The 23,682-nt window shown below is 39.3% G+C and overlaps 3 protein-coding genes and 1 long non-coding RNA gene across 10 annotated transcripts; 2 read left to right on the forward strand and 2 right to left on the reverse strand.

Annotated features, from left to right (window-relative positions):
* Nucleotides 1-386: 386 nt before the first annotated feature.
* Ack-like (activated Cdc42 kinase-like) lies at nucleotides 387-5,611 on the reverse strand. Its single transcript, XM_022811291.2, has 2 exons — nucleotides 3,247-5,611; nucleotides 387-2,680 (listed from the first exon to the last, which is right to left on the reverse strand). Exons 1-2 carry the CDS (start codon nucleotides 4,975-4,977, stop codon nucleotides 1,343-1,345), a joined length of 3,069 nt encoding a protein of 1,022 aa, XP_022667026.1. The 5' UTR covers nucleotides 4,978-5,611; the 3' UTR covers nucleotides 387-1,342.
* Nucleotides 2,674-7,091, forward strand: LOC147755073 (uncharacterized). Its single transcript, XR_015329546.1, has 2 exons — nucleotides 2,674-3,081; nucleotides 6,084-7,091. It is a non-coding gene; the product is annotated as an uncharacterized LOC147755073 (long non-coding RNA).
* A 970-nt stretch (nucleotides 7,092-8,061) lies between these two features.
* Nucleotides 8,062-13,449, reverse strand: LOC111252832 (heparan-sulfate 6-O-sulfotransferase 2-like). The gene is made up of 5 exons (XM_022811351.2): nucleotides 12,862-13,449; nucleotides 12,227-12,427; nucleotides 11,742-11,921; nucleotides 9,665-9,941; nucleotides 8,062-9,359 (listed from the first exon to the last, which is right to left on the reverse strand). Exons 1-5 carry the CDS (start codon nucleotides 13,122-13,124, stop codon nucleotides 8,985-8,987), a joined length of 1,296 nt encoding a protein of 431 aa, XP_022667086.1. The 5' UTR covers nucleotides 13,125-13,449; the 3' UTR covers nucleotides 8,062-8,984.
* Nucleotides 13,450-13,694: 245 nt separating this feature from the next.
* Nucleotides 13,695-21,901, forward strand: LOC111252823 (sialin-like). 7 transcript variants are annotated; one of them, XR_002674364.2, is made up of 5 exons: nucleotides 15,171-15,398; nucleotides 17,238-17,394; nucleotides 18,087-18,328; nucleotides 18,456-20,310; nucleotides 20,737-21,901. XR_002674364.2 is itself a non-coding variant. In XM_022811332.2 (4 exons), the coding sequence occupies exons 2-4, from the start codon at nucleotides 17,306-17,308 to the stop codon at nucleotides 19,670-19,672; spliced, it is 1,548 nt and encodes a 515-aa protein (XP_022667067.1). In that variant the 5' UTR covers nucleotides 13,695-13,816; nucleotides 17,238-17,305; the 3' UTR covers nucleotides 19,673-21,901. The 7 variants fall into 7 exon arrangements, 6 of the variants coding, with proteins under 6 accessions (XP_022667067.1, XP_022667069.1, XP_022667065.1 ...); XM_022811332.2 differs by lacking the exon at nucleotides 15,171-15,398 and adding an exon at nucleotides 13,695-13,816 and having other exon boundaries at nucleotides 18,456-21,901; XM_022811334.2 differs by having other exon boundaries at nucleotides 15,169-15,398; nucleotides 17,242-17,394; nucleotides 18,456-21,901.
* The last annotated feature ends 1,781 nt before the right edge of the window (nucleotides 21,902-23,682 follow it).

Here is a 23,682-nt window from a genome sequence, read left to right on the forward strand (position 1 = left end):
AATGCACTATTGTCTCAAAAGCATATTTACCATTTTGTTTATATAGCTTGCCATTTGCGTCGATTACTCAGACGGCATTCGGTACACTTCACGTAATAATTTGCGACTCGAAAGCGCACCTCACCTTCTAACTTTCTATTGTCGAAGCAGTTGCGCTCCAGCTTGAGATCATTAATATGTCGCAGTAAAAAATTTCATAAATTGACATAGACAAATTGCGCGTTATGAAACAAGAGTTGCTGGGAATATGTGGCGGACTCGAGATATACTGCCAACCATACTCATCAAGCGAGTTCATTCCTAGCGTTTCACTTTCAGAACATCTTGTATTGCTATACGTTTTTCAATGTCGTATAACAGCTGAATACATCAAGATCACAGTATGGTTTGCAATACATCTCATTGCTTTGCACGCAATAGGAAATTTTTATTTTGAAGCGGCAACAGCATCCATTTTCGCTCACATTCAGTTTGGTTTAACAAACGTAAGAATTACACCATAAAGACATTTTCATTTATAACATGTGTCTGCATAAAATCCGTACCTCACGCACACAGCGGAAAACGTTAAACTGCATACGTATGTGCAGGGGTATTCGTTAAACAACAAAATATAAAATGTCGTGATTGATAATAAAGCGAGTGAGTCATAATAGTTAGCCTAAAAATGTAATAATTAGTATTAAATGCATCTAAGAGACTGTATGAATCAATTTCATGGGTTTTACAAGCTTCTAATACAACAGAAAACATACGGACAATGTTTTATAGTACTGGAGTGATACGTTCATGTTTTTTGTACACTTAATGGCAGGCAAAGTCTACGGATGACTTAGATAACTTTAAGCATATACCATGTTCAATCCCACACAATCTATTCTACTTGGCACACTATTTCGACTCAATTCCATCCGGGTCGCAACAAACTAAATTAGTATTTTCCAAACAATTCGAATACTCACCTGTATAGAACTGTTTAGTTTATAATCATTGTGATAACAACCCTGATAACTATACCTACTTATTTGAGCAGTTCAAGCATTTTTTTACTTGACAGTATCAAACTTCTACAGACTCCTAACGAATTATGTATTTCGAAGGTAAATCCGAACTTATTACAAAAATGTAGCTTTAACTAACAATACTTGTCTAACCGCACGCATAAGGCTCATCTGTTGCAGCTCATTATGAATATTGCGCCTTGTACACATCAAAGCCCCACAAAAAGAGTGCGCGATACCCTCAATATATGAGCCACCAGCAACATATGTCAATTTGTTAATAACCTATAATACATGCCACATAATCCCTGTCCAATTCCTGTGAGTGCCACTACAATTAATTAAACTGGACCCATAATAACTTGTACTGCCTGTTCTAGATTCCATCCGGTTGTTTCCAAGACTGCTTTCGTCTCTGCAAATGGTATTTTAGCTACAGGCGTTTCTCCACGTGACAGCAGCCATCGAAGGCGCGCCAGTTTTATTGCTTTGTGTACATTCCACCCTGCCACGTTTAACGCATCGAGACAATCTTCCGCAGGCAGGTTTTCGTTGGCTAGCACCTTCTGCATAATGTGTACTTCGTCTGAGTCTGCACCGCGTTCTCGCCCTTGAGTGCGTTTGGCAGCAGCGCGAGGTGCACTAAAATCAAGAAGATCTTCACAACTAACGTGACGGTCGAGTTTTTTCTTAGGTTTAGCGCCCAACTCACTATATTCTACAGCAAAATCAACAGCATCTGTAGAAATTTCCACATCAGGCACCGATGACCTGCCAGTCGGGAGTGCGCAGCAGGTTGCTTGCAGCGTTCTCATTAGTGATTCGTGTCCCAATGAATGAGCTTCTGGCTTACAAGGAAGACTCTCTGATGACCTGAAGCATTTAAGAGTCCTTGGTAAAGATTCACTACTTCTTGAAGGCATGTTCGCCAGATTTGTCGGCCCCAAGAATTCGGGTGTAGGACGTAACCTGGGCAAAGTCTGTGACATGCTCCTGGACTCAAGATGCTTTGACTCTGATGACCTTGAAAGAGTGTCATTATTGTTGGCGTCTTGAAGCTCATAGCCGGGTAATATTAAGGGATGAATTCGTCTGTGGTGTCGCAGGGTGGCGGGATTGGCAACGGCAACTTTTGGCTTCGGCGGCAAAGGAGGAGGAATATCTTCCGTAAATCCACTAGGTGTTAGTGTTGAGAAACCTGATCCAGAAACCCAATCCATTGGTGGACTTTCCTCAAGACTGCAGCCGATTTCACCCTTCTCAACAAGAGCAGAGTATACGTCATTGACTTCCCTGGGCAAAGCCTCCTGAAGCGGTTTACTGTTGTCGAGCATTTCAGAAAAGTGCTTCTTGTCCTGTTGGGATGATTTCGTATTGAAAATAAAGAAGCGGGGGCCATTATGTTTTCTGGTAGGAGTGGCCAAAGGACTATTTTGTTGAGCTTGTTGAAGTGTACGGCTCGCCATCTCCTTCGCCATGTGGATAGCAGTATCCAAGGCTTGCTCATCTGTCGGTGAGATAGGCTTAACAATGTGACCCGGACTTCGGCTTTTTATTAATGGTCGAGTATCCATGACAGTTGAGGCCGATGAAGTACTGCCTTCCTTGGCTTGCCAGCCACTGCCTGCAACACGTACCCCTAGTGTTCCTGATTCCGTTTCCTCTAGGCCACGGAACACCTAAAATAACAACTCGAGTGCATGAAACATATAGTACCTAAGTAATAATCGATATAAAATACCGCATAAATCCGTATTTCAGCAAACCAGTCTAGTTATCTCTTCGTTTTAAAGGCCACGTAGTTAGGGGATAACTATTGTAAGCTGGTGTGCGAGATCTGTTGCAAAGAGTTGCAGCATTTCTAAATTTAAAAAAATTCTCACTGATATTTTTCTGAACATCAGAATCTAAACATAGTCTCATATCTATAAACTTATAAACAAGACAAACATTCTTATTCTAAAACCTATTTTAAGACCAAAATGTTTGTTTCAGGCTGTCTGCAGCAGAGTAGGCGTAGCACTGTCTATGTACTACAAATGGCATTAAAGTGAAACTAAAGGGAAATGGGTATGCACAGGTATGTATTACAGTTAATGTTGAATTTTTTTTCGTTCGTAGAAGCTATCCAGTAGTACATACTTTGCTACTTTATTTCCAGCAAATTAAAAACGCACATAAGTCTCTGGATAAGCAAAAAATACTGATGGTAAATCATACAGTAAATCCGGCTGAATATACTCACATCGTCACATAGGGGCGGACCTATATCAAATGGACTGAGGTCATCGTCGCTGATTTCATGGTATTCATGACGTACTGATGGACATGCAACTGTTGCTGCTGTTGTTTGTGCAGTCAGAGCCACTTCTACTGAACTTGGTGCATTGAGCTGACTAAATGGAGGTGTGTGTACAGTATCCTCTGTGAGTGACTGGCGGAGCAGAGGAGTCATATCCGAACTTGAATCTCTTTGAGGACGACGCGTTTTTGGCTTGCTTTGTCGGCCGTTACCTTCCGCCCGCTCTAGGGAAGGCGATCGTGGTTGATTAAGATTAAGGAATGGGGCTGTCGCAGAAGCGCGGAAGTAACCAACACTTCCACGACAAAATCCCTTCCAGAGCTCTGGAGTACTCTTGTCCAGTACAGTAATGAGATCTCCTTGCTGGAAAAAAAGAGCGTCGCGCTGTGGGCGGGGAGTATTTTGCGAATTACGCCGAGCCTGCACCTGATCGGGCAGAGAGTTGGACATAAATCCTACCAATTGAGTAAAACTAGGCCTGTGACTAGGCTCATGAGCCCAACAATTTAGCATAATAGCAAAGATATTTCGCGGGCAGGCATCTGGGATCTCCAAGCGTTGACAATTAGGTTCATCGATAATGGCTAAAATCTGATGCCCACTAAATTCTCGCCATGGCTGTTGACCAAAGCTAAACAATTCCCAAAGAGTAACCCCAAACGCCCATGCATCACTAGCAGATGTGAACTTCAGAAAATTAATTGATTCCGGTGCACACCAGGCAATTGGGAGCTTTAGATTAGCGTTAAAGTTAGTCTGATAATAATCCTTCCCAACGCCAAGAGCTCGCGATAATCCAAAATCGCTGATCTTAACAAGGTCGCGCGCAAACACTAGTACGTTTCTCGCAGCAAGATCCCGATGAATCATCCGTCTACTCTCAAGGTATGCCATTCCTTTTGCTATCTGCAAGCCGAAGGTACAGAGTGTCCGTGGACAGAAATGCAAGGCAAGACCAGGCTCTTTGAGGCATTCCAGAAGCGAGCGAAAAGGCGCGAGTTCAGTGACAAGTAGAAGATCTCGGCCACTGTGTACCACACCATGTAGTTTGACAATGTTTGGATGAGAAATACTGTGCAAAATAGCAGCTTCTTTGAGGAAGTCCTGAGCATTTGAATGTAGCCTTTCGTGAGCCAAACACTTAACTGCAACATGCACTCTGTGTTGTTGATTCATCCAAACTCCTTGACGTACTACCCCAAACTCCCCAGCACCCAGCTGCTCGCTAAGAATGATGTGCGAGCGTGGAATAAGGTGTTGCTGGGGTTGCGGTTGTGGGGAACCACTTGTCCTCAAAAGCTCGCTTTCACCCATTACTCCATCAAACTCGGCTGACTCCCTGCGGTCCATCGGCATCAACTGCTTACCCATTAGGAATTGGCGAATTTTTCCAAGATATCCTGTGTTGCTGAAGTGTTTATCGACATATCTACGTAACCGGCGCTGCTCGGTTTTAGTCATACCCAACTCACGAAGGTGGCGATCGTCGAGTAGCTTAAGTTGCTCAGGAAAGTAAACCTGAAGGCCGAGAATTCCCGCGCGAAGGTGCTCGTAGTAGTCAGCGAGCTCGGCTTCTACTAGCAACTCGTAAAGCGTCGGGCTTGGATCTGTTGAGCTCATAGTCACCACGAGCCTGGCCGTCGTTGTTGCGAAAGCATCACACTGCTGGCGCATGGGGTCGCTTAGGTCCAATGATCCCTCTACAGCTTGACGCTCTTAAAACACCTACTCTCCACCATATCAGCGCCAAACACTTACGCCTGCTATTACCATTTGACTACACTCACCACACAACGATGAAAACGTTGTCGGCGCATTTGTCCACTTAAAAAAATGCTATGACAACTATTCCCTGGGGAAATCTAGTATGGGCCTTCCGGGCTCTGTTGACGCTGCTTACAGCGACCTCACTCGACCCAGTAAGATTGACTAACCCACCGAACGACAGCCAGACAGCCAAACAGCGACAGCTAAAACGACAACAGCGACGGGAGCGGCAATACTAGGAAAGCCAAAGAGCAGCACCAACACCAAATGGAAGAAGCACACCTCATAGCTGTTAACCAATCAGTCAACAAACAAACGAAGAAGCCAACAAAAGCTAGCAGACGACTTCTCATATCGAGCCAGTCAGAGTACTTTGTGCATTGACATTGTGGCTTCTTGATGCTGGCTGAAACTGGGTTGTTCTCACCATATTTGGAGACGGCTGCGCCCTCTTGTGGCATTTCAATGAAACCCAACGTCACGAAAACTGTAGCTCTTCTCGAATGACAAAGGGACGTGTCAGCTTCTCTAGTCCCGTTATGACCGTCCTGATGGTTGCCTATCAAGAACATCTTTGAAATAATAAATTAAAACGATATGAATTGTTTAAATACAAAACATATATATATCAGTCATTTAAATTAATTTCCAATATTTCAAAAGTACAAAAATGGTAAAGCTGTTTATTATAAAGATTTTTATAAGCTAACATTTTAAATAGAAGAGATTCGAATTTTACTGCATTTGAAATGTGTGTAATGAACGCTGTATTTAGTTTTTTACGGACAAAACTAATAAACCAATATAATAGACCATTTTGTCTCTCTATTTCTCATCTATCAATGACACGGTTGTTGAAAGCAGTGTGCTCGAACTGTAACTAATATAAGTTAATCAAATCAGGTATCAGAATTTATTACGAATACATTAGTGAGAGCTACCGATACCAGGTTACCAATGTAAATACAAGTCTAATAGCAATTTAATCATAGAAATTACCAATTTTGTTCCAGTAATGTGTCTCTACAGGGTTTGACTGTCTCTCAACAGTACCGAGGACCTACAATCTTCAGCTTTCTAATTGTTTCCACATTTCATAAGCATGAAAATACCGGAAATTCGAATTACGGATCATATCAATATAATAACATCTTGTCGACGACGGTGTCTTAAGACACATGCAAACAACACTGTTTCGCAAGAAGTAGTTTGTAAAATCATAATTATGGACATATACGCGATATGTATATATCAGAATTACTTATCAATATCGCGAAACAATTGGCGCGGATTCCTCGAGCTCCGCTTTTTTTTGTATTCATGAGGCGTACATAATGAAACCAGCCATTTTGCGCTGTGTTTTCATAACAAACCAACTATAGTCTTTTCTGTCCGAAAGTAAGCTGTGTAGTACTGTGAATCTCAAAAGATGGATTTTCAACATTTATTATATAAAGATGTTCGCCTAGGTCAAAATGTTGCTCAAGCTGTTCGGAACGAATGTCTGCGCTAAGAGCTCGCGATCGCTGAACGAACTGCTCTAGAGTAGTTTTCGAGGTTCAAAGATGGTAAGTTAGATTTTGCACGAAACGATGCGCCTTGTTTTGGTAAGCTGTCCAAGATCGACGACGATTGCTTGAGAACATTCCTGGAAGAATATAGTCATCAATGGAGCTCACAATTTTTTATCATCTTTACTCCATAGAGTTCACTCAGAAAATTGGCATTTGGGCTTTCCACGCCCTGACAAAACAGCTTAATATTGGAGCTCAGCACCTTGCCCTGTGTCGAGTCATATGTCCGAATTTTATTCCCTCAATAATACAACATCAAGACATAGGTCTTCGTAGACTGTAGACTGCAAAAGTAAAGATTCAATCACGGATCAACCGTACAGTAGAGCAATTTTAAGTAACACAAAATTCAATGATCTGTATTAACCAATATTTATTAGTTATTGAATAAGCACTAGTCAAAAGAACACAACGAATTTTAGAATAAATTTACGTTTTATTTCCAAATGCTTCTAGTCATAGCTTCTTCTGACAAACGACTTAAACTGTCAGGATATATATGAGGTAACGAGATCGAATGTTATTATATATTGTGCCACGTGCTGAACATGAAAGACATTGTATACTCATGTTTACATCAGAATAAGTGCCATTCATATCCTTGCAAATCTCAAGGTTAGAATTTTACAATAAACATGTATGAGCACATAAGTAATTATAACCAATCTAGTTAACATATAGAAATGTCATAACGCGTAGTGTTTACTATGAAGTTAAATTAGCATTAATGTGGTACAATCTCAAATCACTTTAGTATAATACGGCAATGTTACACTTAATATTTAAACTCTCTGGGGGTTTACGGTGCGCCCAAAAGGAAACGACTTTTTGCAGAATTAAAGCTACATATAGGACAGGTCTTTCAGACAGTAGCAGAATTCAAAGAAAATTCATTTTAACATCGTGACCTGGATTGGCTCAGTTTTCTTTGTGATAATAATGATCGTAACATGACAGCTGTAATTATTACCCTTCACTTGATGCTAAAAATTACTTTTTTTCAAAACCACTGATTTCACATTAAATAGTAACAAGTACAACTAAAAAGTAATATGATAAAGAAATACACCACTTACCATCAAATTAACCACTTAAAGCTTAAACTAAAACTTAACTGGCGGTATTTTACATCATAAATACCTAGTATAATCAAATAATAACAAGAAATTCTTTTATCGACTTATCGCGTAGACTTCTAGGTTACTGGTTAGTAGTGACATGGAAAACTGTGGTGTGTGGAAAATGACGTAGCCTTTTGGCCTTCATATGATTGGCTTCCTACTATGAGATCCTATAAACAAAATTGTATTTTTAATGGACTTGCGTATTTTTTCTTACAATCTATACAAAAAATATAATGAAAGATCTGAATAATTTCGCATAGAGACAACATATCTAAACCTTAAAAATCAGCAAGTATTTTAAAGGAAATCTTTATTAAAGCTGTTATTCTCTGGCATCGTGTAGGCTGTCGACGAATGCACTCATGATTTATTAAATTGTAGACATTTCATCAGATAGGATACAGTAATAGATAATGAAGCTACGGTGGCCTTCAGTATTTTTTTGTTTTCAGTTTTTTTTTTAATATTGAGATACAAGCAAGCTTTTTAAGAATATGTACAAAATGTATGAAATTATTTCAGATAGAGGAACTGCCAAAAAATTCCTCTAAGATCGAATCTTTAAAAAAGAAAACGAGTAAGAAAATCAGAATTTGGATAAGCTAATAATTTAAAATCAAAAACAGGATCGACGCTACAACGTGCAGATTCATTCTTATTGAAGCAGTATAAAACTAAATAAAACTTTGGTCTTCAACTAATTATACAGTATTATTGCACGCTTCTAGACTGTACAAAAACAAGTTGTTTAAACTTATCCGTAGACCACACTTCTATACTCTAAATATATACGATGATTATCTCCTTATCATGGCTGAGTTGCAAATAATTCGCTTATAGGGAACCGAAGTAACGCACCTCGGAATTAATAGTTGCAATCCAACAAATCTTGCGGCGATTCTGCCTATTCTTGTAATCCCAAAGCTGCCCCTACGCACTATGCGGTACTTCATCCGTTATAGAAATTGAATGATGCCAAATGTTTCAGTTTTATTGAAAAATCGATTATCGAATCAATGCCACTACAGAAAAAGTAGCAAATTTTCTGTATTAAAAAAGTAACATAGATGTACGCAAGCAGTGCGAACATACATCTCCTTGCGTGCAGCCCATCTGTTGACATGAATGATCTAATGTAAATATTATCCTTTTCTCAACTTGGGACTTCGTGAAATGTTTGTGAAAATGTTCATTTTTCCTCTGACTTGGTGAACTATTATCTATCCATGAAGAGGTCGTCACCATCAGCCCAATCCAGATCCTCATCCTCACCTGGGCCTTCTTTAAATAAATGATGAAAGCGCTCAAACAGTAACTCTTTACCATATTCGTACAATTCTACATCTAAACGATTCGCTTGTCGAATAGCCGTTTCCGTTTGGGCTGACCACCAGCTGTTGCTACTACTCGCGCTGTTTCTAAGGTAATTGGAGAGACGATTAAAACGACGGTGCGGTCTTGATTGGAAATGAACCCCGAAGACCGCTTCAAACATCCGCTGAGAAACGTTTGGAAATTCGGCAATACCAAAAAACGCCATTTGTTGCAGGTTGTTCTTCGCACTGTGCAGTAGGATCATATCTCGTTGTGTCTGGCCGTAGAATGGAAAATAAGCATGATTAGAAAACGTACAACGACATTAGCACTAATATAAATACCACGTCTGTCTAAAAGCGAATGCACTTTTATCCATTGATAATTTCAATGTAGTTAGCAAATTTTTCATTGTTGCTATAAGTTCACCCTTTGTAAAAAAAAACTTGTAAAAACAGGGTTAGATATCAAATACGCGTCTGGGAAGGAAAATAAAGGTGTTAAGATAAAGATGCCTAACAACAGAACTAATACAATAGTACTGTAAGATCTCATATATTTTTTCACATTATAATAACTTACCTGATTCATTGAGGTATCGTAACAATTAACAAGGCGTAGATCCGCAAGCATCCTTGTCTGCCTGTTAAGTGCAAGGTTATCTGTACAGGAGGCAAATTCTTCAAGTGTTACCGATGCAGGGTCTTTTCCCTCGAAACAATCCCGCACATCAGGTAGTAAATGCTCGCGTCCCCCACAAAGAAGTCGTGAAGGCCTCGGACCCCGTTTCTCTACAAATCGTAGCCACTCGCTATGAAAACGCCGAACAGGTTCACGGAGAATGCTGATATACAAATACCTGTGAAGATAAAACGCGTAAAGTATTAGAAAATTCACAATGTTATACCCATATCTTCACAACTCTAAGTTGAGAACACTATCTCTTCAGAACAAGGGCACAGCAGATGAAATAATGATTGTGATGATTCACTCACCTTCTCACGAGCGAGTACAAACTAAGTGTGAATATCATTATACAATTCAGTTAATACATAGAAAAAAAACGAGCTGAGGTGGGACTGATTTGAATCAAGACACCGCAAATATCTTTTTTAAATTGAATCCTGGGTGAACTGCAGAAACTCTATAATGGCAAAAAGCAAAGCCAAGACGAAATCACCAGTTGATCTTGAGCTACGCAAATTCTGTTTGTTCCTATTCGCCGTAAATTTTTTTATTGTTATTTTCTTGTCACTCGATAACGTATCGTAGTTTGAATGTATAATCAATGGCAGCTAAGCCGTGTGTTTTTCTAATTTGCAGTGGTATATGTATTTCAATTTATTTAGTTCATATACTTTTTTCTTAAATTTAGGTTACTCGATGAGTTAGCGTTGAAACAGCCGTGGCTGGACAGTTGAGACGAGCGTTCCAGCCCACCTTTTAATTTTATACGTCACAATCAGCGCTAAACTGGCACTAAAGTTCTTATAGTATCATAGTCATATTGCTCTGTGTAGTGGTCTAAATCATAAATGGATTGTACATATAAAATACGAGACATTACTATCCTCGTTTGTAAGCCAGACTTAATTTGGTATGTTTGCACGGATAACCTTGTAATGACAGGTCTGCTGTCAGCACATCATAGCAGGGTTCAACTTCCTTTGTTTTTACTCTCTCAAGTTTGCTAATTTCTTTATAAAATAACAAGCCCGAAAGCGCTGCCATAGTCAACATTGAATCTTAACAAGCTGTTCCTACCTTACTTCTTTGTAAATCAAGTTTTCGCTTTAAAGTAAAAGTAGCTCGTTGGCACCGGAAATAGAGAATCCCTACAGCCAGCACTTAATGATATAGGTTAGGGTATGACAATGAAGTTCTTTTAAGCATGGAATCGTGAGAGTAAAGACCAGTAAAGCAGAAAAGATGGGACTCCATGCGTAAATACAATAATTTTTTCGCCACCAGAAGAAAAATTACCAGTAAAGTACTTAATTACATGTAGAAGGTTAAACTGTGGCTTGAAGAGTACGGCAACAATGCAGTTTCTATGCGCGTATGCCTGTGTTGTAGATAAAAAGAGTGCCCGAAAATTAGACAAGCACCAACTCGGCGAGAGACGACTGGTCCCGTGAGTTTCTCAAAAGAAACCTAGAATTAAGTATACTAGTGTCAGATGCCACGAGCTTCTCAAAAGACGGGTTGTCCATCACCAGTGAGACGAGCAGTAGCAAAGATTCAAGCACTTAACAAAGACAGTCAGTGTTAATAGGAACGAGACAACGAAGCTTATTCTTTCCATGGTACCCAGTAAATTTAAGCAGTCGACGTATGTTATTAATGAGAAGAGCGAAGTGTGATCTTTTGGCTTTAGTTTGCGATTGAAATATATACTGGATGATAATCAGTCTTAATTTACTTCACGGGGTGTCTCAACCTACCCAAACATTGGACTGAATTTTTGCAAAATTTAACATAACATACTTATGCGCATGTATTCAAACCAGACTGACACATATTAGTCAGATGACAGGGCTATAATATCAGACTTTTAATTAATGTATTTTGTACGCTAGATTTCATGGGTCCTCGAATTAAAATTACTTTATTTCAACCTATTTTCCCCTAAGTGTAAATAAAAGATTTATTCATTTACCTCCGTCTGCGGGGCTCTCCGTCTGCTTCATCTAGAACTCGATCAACGCAGCCTGTGAGCTGTGTCCAGTCAGCATGAACCCCACAAAGCCAACCCCCACTTAAACGGCTAAAAAGCCATGGAGTTTCGTCTGCTTTTCTTAAGCTGTCGTCCGCGTGACAACGGCACTTCTGTTTCCGGCTGTGGAATGAGTCGATTGGAATGAAGAAGATGGTTAAGATACTACAGATACCAGTACGCTTACTGCCCATGAATATCGCAATTATCCATCGTGCGCACTGTTAATTCACGGTTCTCTAAGTTGTATGCTGCCTTTGGTCAGCAGCTGTGTTATTCAGATGGTAATCCGTATGCGCCTACTATCAAAAGAAAAGTAAAGCACTGTTCTCTTTCAGAATAATAAGTAATGACAGAAAAAACACCATCTCTATAAATATAAAAAAAAAAGCAACAATAGAAGTACATATTATCCTCTTTTTACTTACCCGCTCTTTCTAGAACAGAGACACGGAGGCTTCTCCATAATATCAAGGTCTTCAATCATGTGTTTTTCAAAAAAGTTTGCTCCTGCATTCTGGATCTGAACAAAAACAATGACATCTTTTCCAGAAGACGGATCAAACCTGCTGGTTCCATCTCGAAATAGAAAATTATGAAAGCTATTCTCGATGCCGGATTCGCGTGCTCTGTAATATAAAAATGGTCCGTGGGCTGATTATATTTGTTTTTATTATAAACAACCTTTTGACTTATTCGAAGGAGAAAGTCTCTTATTCACAGAACAAGACTTCTACATTAAAAAAAATGTTCTTATTCAGCTCATAATAATCGCTCATCACTAATTTGGAAAATACTCTTTACACATAGGTTTAGTCGTACGTTTCATATAATTTTTAAAGATTGTGCATCGTATAGTTTTCACAAATCCCAGGCATAAAATTGAACGTTTCAGCATTATTTATGACATTTAAAATACAGAACTTGACTGGTACACATTAATATATATATATATACATGTATATATATATATATATGTATATATATATACAGCTAATTAAGAAGCGCCAAAAGAGTTGCCAATAGATTTCGCTTATTCTTGAAAAAATCAAAAGCTACTAACCGAAGATGAATCATAGGCTTTGTAGAATCAAATAGAGGTCCTTGGTACAAATTACCGATAAAGAGTCCAAAAAATAGAGCGGCGAATACTGCAATAAGAAGGGAACGACGCGTTTGCCCTCCTCCACGAGTGTGCGCCGTGTGAGGGGTCGTCGTTCGGACACAGCAAGCCTTCGTCACAGACTGATCAGTCGGAAAGCTAACTACAGGAACTTGGGATACTCTCGATTCCAACAACGACACCCCCAGTCCATACGAATCCATTGCTACAACTTTTGATTCAATTAGATTACCTACACATTTGTATCTCTTGTCAACACTTTATGTCGGGAAGAATCGCAGGGTAGTCTTTGGTAGGGAAGCTGCATTTGATACTTCATTCTTGAAGCGGTTGGTAAAACATGTTAGTATCATCCAGTAAGTAGATCTGTTCTTTCTTGCGCTGGGCTATCAAATTAAAATTAAAACCAATACACGAACTGCGCGAAACACATCAGATTATCTGCTATCAAACAAACAGGCCAATGTTGGAGCCCCCGACACCACTGGCACTCGTGGGCATTGGCACATATGACACTATTTGTAAACATGCTTCACTGAGGGGCCTTTAACTCCGTCAACTTCATTTTACAATAAGGTGAAGCAACGCGTTTTTTATTCACTGACATAAACTATGCTGGCTTGCTTATCGCAACCCAATGACCCAAGATTAAAGATAAATTTTTAGGGACTATAAAAGGAAGAAGAGGCAGATCGTTTTACATCTGGGAAAGTTTAGTCTTGACAAGCCGGAAAAAGCGGAACGCGTATAATTTTTTTTGTAGAGGTACCTCCTCTCAAAGCTTCCTCTCATTTCTTAACAGGAGATATGGCTACGTTTAAACTGCCACATAGATCATATTTGAGTTTACCGTGAGATTAGGAATCTGTTACTCACTAATGGTGCGCCATTTCAGGTTTGTACTGCCAATGTGTAAAAGCGAGCTGTCCCCAAAAACAGACACCAACCAAAAAAACTTGAAAAAGAGAGGAGCTAAAAGGGGTACTTACTGCCCTTGCAACGATAAAAATAGAAAATTCAAGCCATATTCTTTGTCTCTTAGACAATTAATGATTTATTTTTTATCTTTTTTTTTTTTTTTTTTAAATAATTTCGTTGTTTCTGGGATCGGCTCTTGGCCTTTATTTATTTTTAGCAGTCGTTTTTATCACTGACTTTCTCAGCGTGTTTGAAAAATAAAGTGGTTGTATACTAATTTTTAAAATATAATTTTTTAATGTCGCAATGTTTGGAGTATAATAACGTTATATTATTAACGTTATATTATTATTTTTGCGGTGACTCTTTCTCTCTCCATTATCTTGTCACGGGAAGAATACTGGCCAAAGTACCTATTTGGTGTGTGGGTGGACAGGGTGTCTTTATTATTGAGATAATCATCCTTCTGGTATCCGCGAACTATATTCCCAATTTTAAAACTTATTCAAAAGGTTCATTAATGAACCTGTTGGAGAGATGCCTTCAAGAGTAATTAAGTCTTTTTAATAAATTATAATAATCACGTTTATATCAAGGGCCAATGTGGCTAAGTGTGTAAATTTTGCTACAATTCTAACATCAGTTTTTGACCTGCTTTATTTCTAGTGTAACAATCAGAAAGTAGATACAATGATTTTATTAACAAATTTGAAATATTAGCATGTATGATAATAATAGCAAGTATTATTATTACCATTAATATAATTATATGTTACCCAGTGCTAAATAGAAACAATCAGAGCTTACTTGAAATGTATAAGCAGCAACAAAATTAGGTTTAATTTAATACTAGGATACGAGAAACAGTATTTTTACAATTTGGTATGTCCATTTCGCTTGACCACGCATCTGTTGGTGCCTTTCTGAATGCCATAGACTGTGTTAGTCTCTAAAGAATGCATAACTAATAATCTATTGTATATTGACCCTATGCAAATCACTGCATGCCAATAATTATAATTAATCACTATAAAGAAGGAGTATAGTTAAGAAACGGCTTGAGCGCTCGCCAAAATATTGCAAATTACTTTTTCGCCTGTGCATCTAGTTTACCTAGATGCACGCTATCGATAACTTGATTAGCACACAGAAATAAACAAAATCCCTAATATAATCCTAATTGTACATTTATAATAAATGGCATAAAAGTATTTATAGTGCTTATTACGTTTTCAACAATCTTATATGTAACCATAGTTAGCTTTCAGCGACCACTCGTGAAGTTCATTCGACAAAGCACGGTTTGTGCATTCAACCTCGAATAAACTATATGCATCAGGTAGCATTTAGAAATTTGATGATGTGTTGGTAAGGATGTCGCCTGTGGAACCTGCGCTGGTTGTGTCATAGATTGCTATCCTGGTTTATATTCTTGATCTGTTTTAACTAATTGAGAGGGTTCTGCGGTGTTCTCTATGTGGCTATTGGAATAGCATATGGCAGGGGCCTGGCTTGTCTGCGTGTTTCTGACCTTGACGAAGAGGCTAACGTGCGCACGGGTGAGTGAAGTGATGACATGGTGCCTGCTAAAATGTCGCACGAAAATAAAAAAGACAGAGATTTGAGATTGTCTACCATGCCCGGCAAAAGACCGCCGCGATTGCTTTACGGTTCTTCGCCGAACGTAAGAAATACTAACTCTTTTGGCCTTTCTCCGTTTGGCGGACTGTACAATGTCTGCTTTGGGATATATGCTTAGTGATATTTGTCAATGCTAGATCGCTGTCGCTACATTTTGACAGCGCGTTCGAAAGCATTGACAGAACTTGGATCATCGCAATGATGATCATTTGTAGTTGTATGTAAAAATATACCAATAGCAGTGTTATGCTATGCCCGCACGTCGACTGTGTGTGGAATGTACGCGCGCGTATACTGATCCAATGTTTATAATTAGCTAAGGTGCATATACTTAGATGATCTGCCCTCCGTATCAGTTCTAAAGGATGAAATCGCAGAGCATAAAAAGCTTTTCCTTTTCTTCCACCATAGTATCGAATAGGTGGCATATAGGTAACATTTCAACTAACATATAGCTAACAAGTCACAACATATTGCATTCAAAAAGGCTGGTAAAAACCATTGAAGTAACGTCCGCCAGTTCCTTGGTCCAGTTGGATAGCATTGGATTTTACGTTATAATGAACTTACGTGACCAGCAATTTCTTGAAAGATATCCACAAATACACAATAACAGGTCTGAGAGGAACCATTTAGCTTATCTCTGTTCTCAGAACATCTATTTCTAGCAGCAGCTGAATGTTTACGGGGATCACTCATGTTTTTGCATACCCCTAATTAAAAACAACACAAAGCGGTGACGACTGTAGACAAGCATCAACTACCATAATTCAGACGAACGGCTATTTGGAATCTTTTGAGGAACTATACAATAGTACATTTTATAAGAAGTGGCCAGCGGTAAGTTTAGTGAAGGCGGGATCCAACTGTCGAGGGCAAGATTACGTGATGCATGAATAACTTTCAAATATGATGTGAGCATTTCAGATTACTTCGTCAAAAAGTGCTGTTAAATCGAAGGAAATCGTATCGGAATATCAGAAGTGCTTATTATACTAGGAAGGCTAAATTAGTGTCCATGATGTAAAAACTATTAAGGTAGCTAACCACACATTAAGGAAATTTAATGAGCTATGTCATTAACTTTTACTACTGATTAGTTCCGTGCAGCACAATTCGCAGTCTACAGAGGGAGCCATTTGTACACATTGTTTCGGTTGACCGCAGTTCAGGTCGACTGACGTTAAAACTTTTCTTTCTGTAGCCCCTTTCCACGCGGAGAATTTTACTCAGAATGTTTTGCTTGTGGGATTGTGGAGTTCGATTTATTACTTTTAGATCATCTATAAGTCATGTATTTACGGGCATCCTACCCCACCCCTAAACGTATTGCAATTTTGTTAAAATCAAACGTACTTAAGCTTTGATGCTATTCGGTACCTATTTGACTATACCTTCGACTTTGTTTAAGAGTCGTTTGATTGCAGCATTTACGACCACGATTTACTGAAATTTTTCTTTATACTACATGAAAAACTTGGAGTTAGTGTGTAATGTCCAAAGAGAAATGCATAGCAGGCACGCACTGGATATAAATGCTAAAGTGAATATTTGCTATTTCATAGCGATATTTTAAGATCTTATTGTACAAGATTACATGTATAACGCACGTCATTGCTAAATCAAAGGTTATTACATTTCCTACCGTTACCTACGTGAAATACGAGGTGTTCGAAAAAGTTCAGTCTAAAATAATGATACAAAGATGGCAGATACGCGTAAACACAGTACTAAGGCCAATTATGTAATCATTTCAGGAAGTCCCTAGATGTAAAGTTGTAACTAAGCCGGACGGCCGGTTACTCCGGCGCTTTCCGGTTTGACAATGAAACAGGTGCGGTACACGGCGCTTCCGCGCAGTGGAAGTCGAAGCGTGCGTTCTCCTCAACGAAAAAAGCCATTGCTCCCTACTAGGTAAGCTGTGAGCTCTTTAAGTGAGCGGAACAAACATTATTTGATTTTTTGACTTAGTATACTCATTTCACATATACACTCTCGATGTGCACTTAACGGATAAAATATTCGGTTTCCGAAAAGTGAAAATATTTCGGAACCAAACCAATGACACAGGGAAAAGAGTCGTGTTTTATTTGCGTAGAAAAGCCAGGGGTCATCTTAAAAAGTTGCATTGCTATACGTGTTATAACTAAATGAGGTGAATGCAACCTGTTGCCAACTGAGTTAACTGTTATTATAACACATGCCAATTACATGGGCATTATTGTACTTTATAGAAGAGTTGTTTTGCCATCTAGTATTTATTGTTGGCTGTGCGTCTACAATAAAATAAATCTAATCGTCTAAATACCTATAGTTCAGTCGGCAGGTGACGCGCCGGGAGGGCACGTACTTAGTGTAGCATTTATTTATTGATTAACACACCTTACCTAAATGTAGGGACTGCAGAGCGCTAAGTGGAGAAACCCCATCTATGAAGTTGCAATGAATAGTTATATAGTAGAAGCAAATTGAAGTAAACATTTTCCGATTTATCGTTAAATTACTTCTTAGCAATCAGTGCAGGTGTACACTTCAACGTAATAAAACCATTATAATTGAAACAAGCCAATCGTATTTAACAAGCGCAGCATTCTGGTTTTTTTCAGATATACTCTGGTGCTGATGCTGTTTTGGGCTTTCTTTATGCTCTACTCGTTACGCGTCAACCTCTCGGTAGCTATCGTGGCTATGGTCAATCTAACTGCGTTAGAAAGCGCCTTACCGCCCACAATTGATCCGTTGTTGGAGACCTGTCCGCGTAACGTTAGTCAGGACCCTCTTCCAAGTAGCTCACGGCTTGCGACACCGGATTACGTTGGCGAGTTCAATTGGGACGAAAATACACAGGGTAAGAAAGTTAGCGCAGTAAATGTTGTATGGAGGTTTTTTAACACACATGAAGTAAACGTGCGATATAGAAGTGTTAACAAATGCTGCGCTTTTTTATATTTCCTGTCGTTTTGTGTATGCTTTAGGAATGATCCTAGGTGCATTTTTCTATGGCTACGTGCTAACCCAACTGCCGGGGGGCCGACTGGCGGAACTCATAGGGGCTAAATGGCTCTTGGGCTGCGGTATTCTATGGACGTCTGTGCTTTCGCTGGTAACACCGTTTGCGGCACGCGTATGGGGTGCCCGCGGCCTTGCTCTGGTTCGAATTCTGCAGGGACTTTGTGAAGGCGTCGTGTTCCCGTCGTCGATGGCCCTTCTTAGCCACTGGGCGCCTAAGCATGAACGGTCGCGTATCATATCGTACAACACTATAGGCACATCAATGGGGACTGTAGTTACTTTGGTTGTCACAGGCCAGTTTTGCTCACAACAGAATGGTTGGCCGAACGTGTTCTACGTTTTTGGCGGCGCTGGCTGCATATGGTTCATGTTCTGGGCCTTATTAGTACATGAGCGACCCGAATCCCATCCGCGTATTTCGAAGCATGAGCTTAACTATATACAAAATACACGAGGCTATGTTGCAGGTCATCGAGGTAATCTGCCTTGGCGAGCTATCCTCACCTCATCCGCGGTGTGGTCACTAGCAGTGACCATATTCTGTGGAAACTACGGATTTTACTTTTTGCTTATCGATTTACCGAATTATTTGAGCGGTGTGCTCCATTACAAAATTTCAAATAATGGCTTCCAAAACGCCCTCGTGCACCTGTCGTGCAGTCTGAGCATGTTGCTCCTGGCTCCTGTTGCTGACTCACTTCGGAAGAAACGTTTGTGTCCAACTACTCGGATTCGAAAAAGCTTCCAAATGGTTGGTCTTATGGGACCTGCAATATGCCTGGCTTTGGTGCCTTGGGCCGGCTGCGATCATATGTATGTGATGACGTTGCTTGTGGCAGGTATGTCACTTTATGCATTCACTGTGGGTGGCCAAAACCCGATGCCATTAGACATGGCCCCAAATTTCGCCGGCACCCTAATGGGCATTACCAATGGTTTTGGTAATCTCAGCGGAATGGCGGCACCCCTTATCACCGGTTGGCTGATTCAACACAACGACACACTGGCGCAGTGGCGCAAATTGTTTCTTTTAGCCTCGGCGATCTATTCGTTTGGTGCCGTGCAATTCGCTTTGTTTGGTTCGGCTGAGCTACAGCCGTGGGCTGCTCCGACCGACAAGGTAGAGCTGTTCGGAGACGAAAGCGCCGCGAGCGACCACGAAGCTCTACACCTCACATAAATATAATCTATAATGATCAAAAAAATTTTCCCGCATTAGCCCATTTTTTCTATTATATCGATAAAGCAAACCCGTTGTCTATTATCGTATGTACTTTCTCATTTTTGTCGTTTTTGGAACACAGGGGTTTCGGATGAACAGGATATCTCGATATCGAGATTTTGCGATATAATGTTTTCAAGATTTCATCAAAACCTATGACCAGCGTCTTCTGCCTCGATGTTTTACCCTCGTTTCACTGCTGTATTGGATAATGTCGCTGATTCAGTTTTGAGGCTATTGTGTCAACGTCAAATCATCGCGTTCTTCATTAATAACAGCAGCAGTATCGACAGGTTTAGCATGGATGCTGGCCGGAATGACATTGAATGACTGGGCGGTAATGCTCCGTCAGACATTTGCCATTTGTATGAGAGATCTGAGTGGACGCTGGATGCAAGAAATTACTCAAGTACAGCGTTCTCGGCTGTTCTCAGTCGGAAGCGGCGGCAGCGTTGTATTAGGTGATAGTAAAGCGGACATCTTATTATTTTCGACTGTGAGCTAGGAAAAAGCAGTCAAATTTCGAACAGCAGTGAGACTGAATCAAAGGAGGAGATCAAATGTGCCTCGAGGAGCCGGCTAGGCAGAAAGAACAGGTAGAGTCGGATATCTGTCTGCCGGGCTATGATTATTATTCTTGTTGTTGTGTATATATTGAGACAAGCAAAACATAAAAAAAAATAATAGATAGATATCGCATACATATGGTGTGTGATCTTAACTTCCGGAAAGGCACCGCGACGCAATTACAGTAGGTGATGTCTATTATTCAAACGTGACATATGCCAGGTATATGATTTCCATTGAGGCTAAGGGGTCAATTGACTAAATTAATTAATTCCACTGAACTGCAATTGATGCGTGCAACACTCGATTAAAGGCAATTGCGATTGCATATCCATGAGAGTTAGGCATTCTCCCAGTCACCTTCGCGTTGTATTAGAGCTGTATATTGTATGCCCTTTATAGAAATATGTTTATTACTTTTTTGCTCTTCATCCGTTTTTTTTTTCTCACTGCAGCATGAAGATGTGAGCGTTTTAGCCAGGCAACTATTTCCGGTTAAGGTTGAAGTCAATGCAGAATAATACCACATCTGGGATGGACGACAGGTCATATCCAAACAAGCTGCGGAGTAGTTCGATTTGTGGCATTAAACAATTGTTGTGCGTTAGGGGCCCACGCTAAACAACCACAAGATCCCATGTTTGATACCCAGCTGGCTCTTAGTAGTCTTTTTCCAAACAAACTGGGTTGATAATATCAGTTAGCCAACTTGAATATCATTAGTCTTCTTATGCATAAGAGACGCAAATTAATTTTTACCGCGCCACGGGTGGCCAGCTTACAGCTGAAATGGTGGCACTGAAAGGTTTGAGACTTTACGAGGAAAAAACAGAAGTTTACAGGATTTCATTTAACATTGCCTTACTGGACCCCCGCTAAAAGACACGCCACCAGTATATTTATCATGCATCTCAGGAATCATCGATGTCATGCCATCTATTGTAGCATTTATTAGCAGACTTTTCTTTCATATTTTTACAAGTCTGATGTGCCTGTGCGCGATAAAAGACACAGTAAGCCAGTCCGTTTGTTTGGAATGTTATAGCTATTATAATTATCAAATTCAACATAATCTTCGCAGTATTTTTATTTGAGAATTGTATCATAATCTCGATGGTTGTTCTATTAGAATGATGATTGAACATATACATGGTTTTTCAATAAACCTCTATCTATTTATATATCTGTCCATGGATTAAAGAATGGTTATAGAATCAATTGCTGTATAATGAGTGAATGGGTGGCAAGAGGACTGTAAGTTCTATGCTAAATCGTTGTTTGTTACCAGAAGTGAATGAGCATTTATAATGAGAAAAAATGACCATTAGGTGGTTGAGTTAACACCCACTCCTGTTTCGGTTGTACCAGAGAAACTGGCCGAAACAATTCCACTTTCTACTTCGAATACGGGAATACCTAGTTATCACCTTATCCATCGATAGGCTGCGTAAATCCATTTTATTTTTCTAATTTAACAACGACAAAAATAATATAAATGTAATGCGAAGCGATGACGTAATACAACATTGTGATATCTGTAGTATAATATAATAATACTAATTAATAATAACAGTAATAATAATAATAATAAATGTGGTAATTATGGCGAGTATAAATGTAGTCATTGTATTTAATTATTTCAAGCTGAGAGCAGGAAAATATAGTAGCATCTTACGATTATAATGAAAGGGAACGCTGTCATAATGATGTGCAATCTGCGTACTCAAAAGTATTGAATAGCAAAGAAATAAGGATGCCGATGATGATTTGATTGATTCATGCTATCTAAATATGCGACATCATGTACATTGTTGGACACGTGTTCCAATAAATATATGAAACCAAATTAAATAAATTAACACATTGACGCAAAAAGTTATTCTAGAGAAAGACTCTTTCTAAATTATTATGAGAAGCCTATAAGTACCATCAAAGGTTACGTTCTAAGTATATTATGAAGGGTAAACTAGGCAAACTTAGATGCCGCTAAGCAACGTATTGAGCAAGTCTATTGTAGGGTTAACATTCCCCGTCAAATTTCGTATTAAGTCTAACATAGACACCAGGTGAAGCGCCGCATGGGCTCAGTTTAAGTAGCAATCTCACTTACCTTGAGACTGATCTAAAATGTTTTTTCACTATATTCTCTGTTAAATTCTGCAGAATTAGATGCGCTCGACGTTTATATGATGTTATATAATGTCAACATAGTCATGTTCTAGTGACATGCTTAAGTATAGCAATTCGTGATCGTGAATTGTCACTTTGATCGCTATGGCTTCTCGACAAGGGGTGATCCTAATAAAAGGGTCAGGGGTAGAACCTGATCATTTCGTACCATCGAAGTGATATTTCTGTTCAAGCTATCTCCTAGCTCGTATGCTGCCGCTGCTACACACATTGATTCTTTGGCGGCTAGATTTATGGCAGTTGAGCCCTCTGCTGAACTGCTAGACAAGCTTTATAATGTAGCTAACTAGTTCTTAATAACTGCTGGTGATTGAGTAATGCAATGTGGCTTATCAATGAAAGCGGTAATTATGGACAATTAATTCTTCAACTTTTTTATGGATCTCATCTAGCTGTTTCAGTAGGCAGTCAGCTCCTAGTTTGTCGTTAACTTATGCTCCAAATTGTAATGCATATTTGGGATCACTAATGATAGTTGTCCAGTAAGATGCGATCACAACTAATGCGTTTTTGTCCGTTGAAGAAATTAAAACGTTGTAGCAACATACATACAGGTGACAACTTTTTAAAAGTGGTTTATGTAGTAACAGAACGTGTCTCCTTTTAATCCAGTGGAGGAGACTCTATGTATCGCAGAGTCAAGTCTTTTTGTGAAACTAATAATATATTTGGCGTCAGGTATGTTATATTTATTGCGTATTTATTTCTACGGCATTTCATCTCTATCTTTGTTTCTATTCACGGGAGGAACGTCAAATATTATAGAAGTCCTTACTTTAATTTAAAAATATGAAAGTGTTTATGTTATGTAGGCAAAATAATGAAAAGTGTAAACAAATCGACATCGTAAAAATTGGAGACTGCGCCCGGTCAACATATAAATGCTTTTAATACTAATTCTTTTTCTGCCAGTTCCATTATAGTTGACCGTGCTTCTTATTGTCTCCATAGCTTGGGAGATTCTTGGTTAGTAAGAGCATCATTTTAAGAAGAATTGGCCTACTACAATACAACTTGTCAGCATGTAGCAAGATTGAACATTGTTGCTTGAAACATTGCAGTGCAACTTCTCTAAGACGTTTGACATATTAAACCATAGGTTATTATTTCTAAATTACGAAAGCGAAGTATTGATAGCCGTTTCTTAAACTTGCTTAGAGCTATCTTATAGATAGGAAATGTTGCGTTACCTTTAACTCTACCTAAATATC

This window comes from Varroa destructor, unplaced genomic scaffold, assembly GCF_002443255.2.
Source record: "Varroa destructor unplaced genomic scaffold, Vdes_3.0 BEIS01000006.1, whole genome shotgun sequence".
Classification (NCBI taxonomy): domain Eukaryota; kingdom Metazoa; phylum Arthropoda; class Arachnida; order Mesostigmata; family Varroidae; genus Varroa; species Varroa destructor.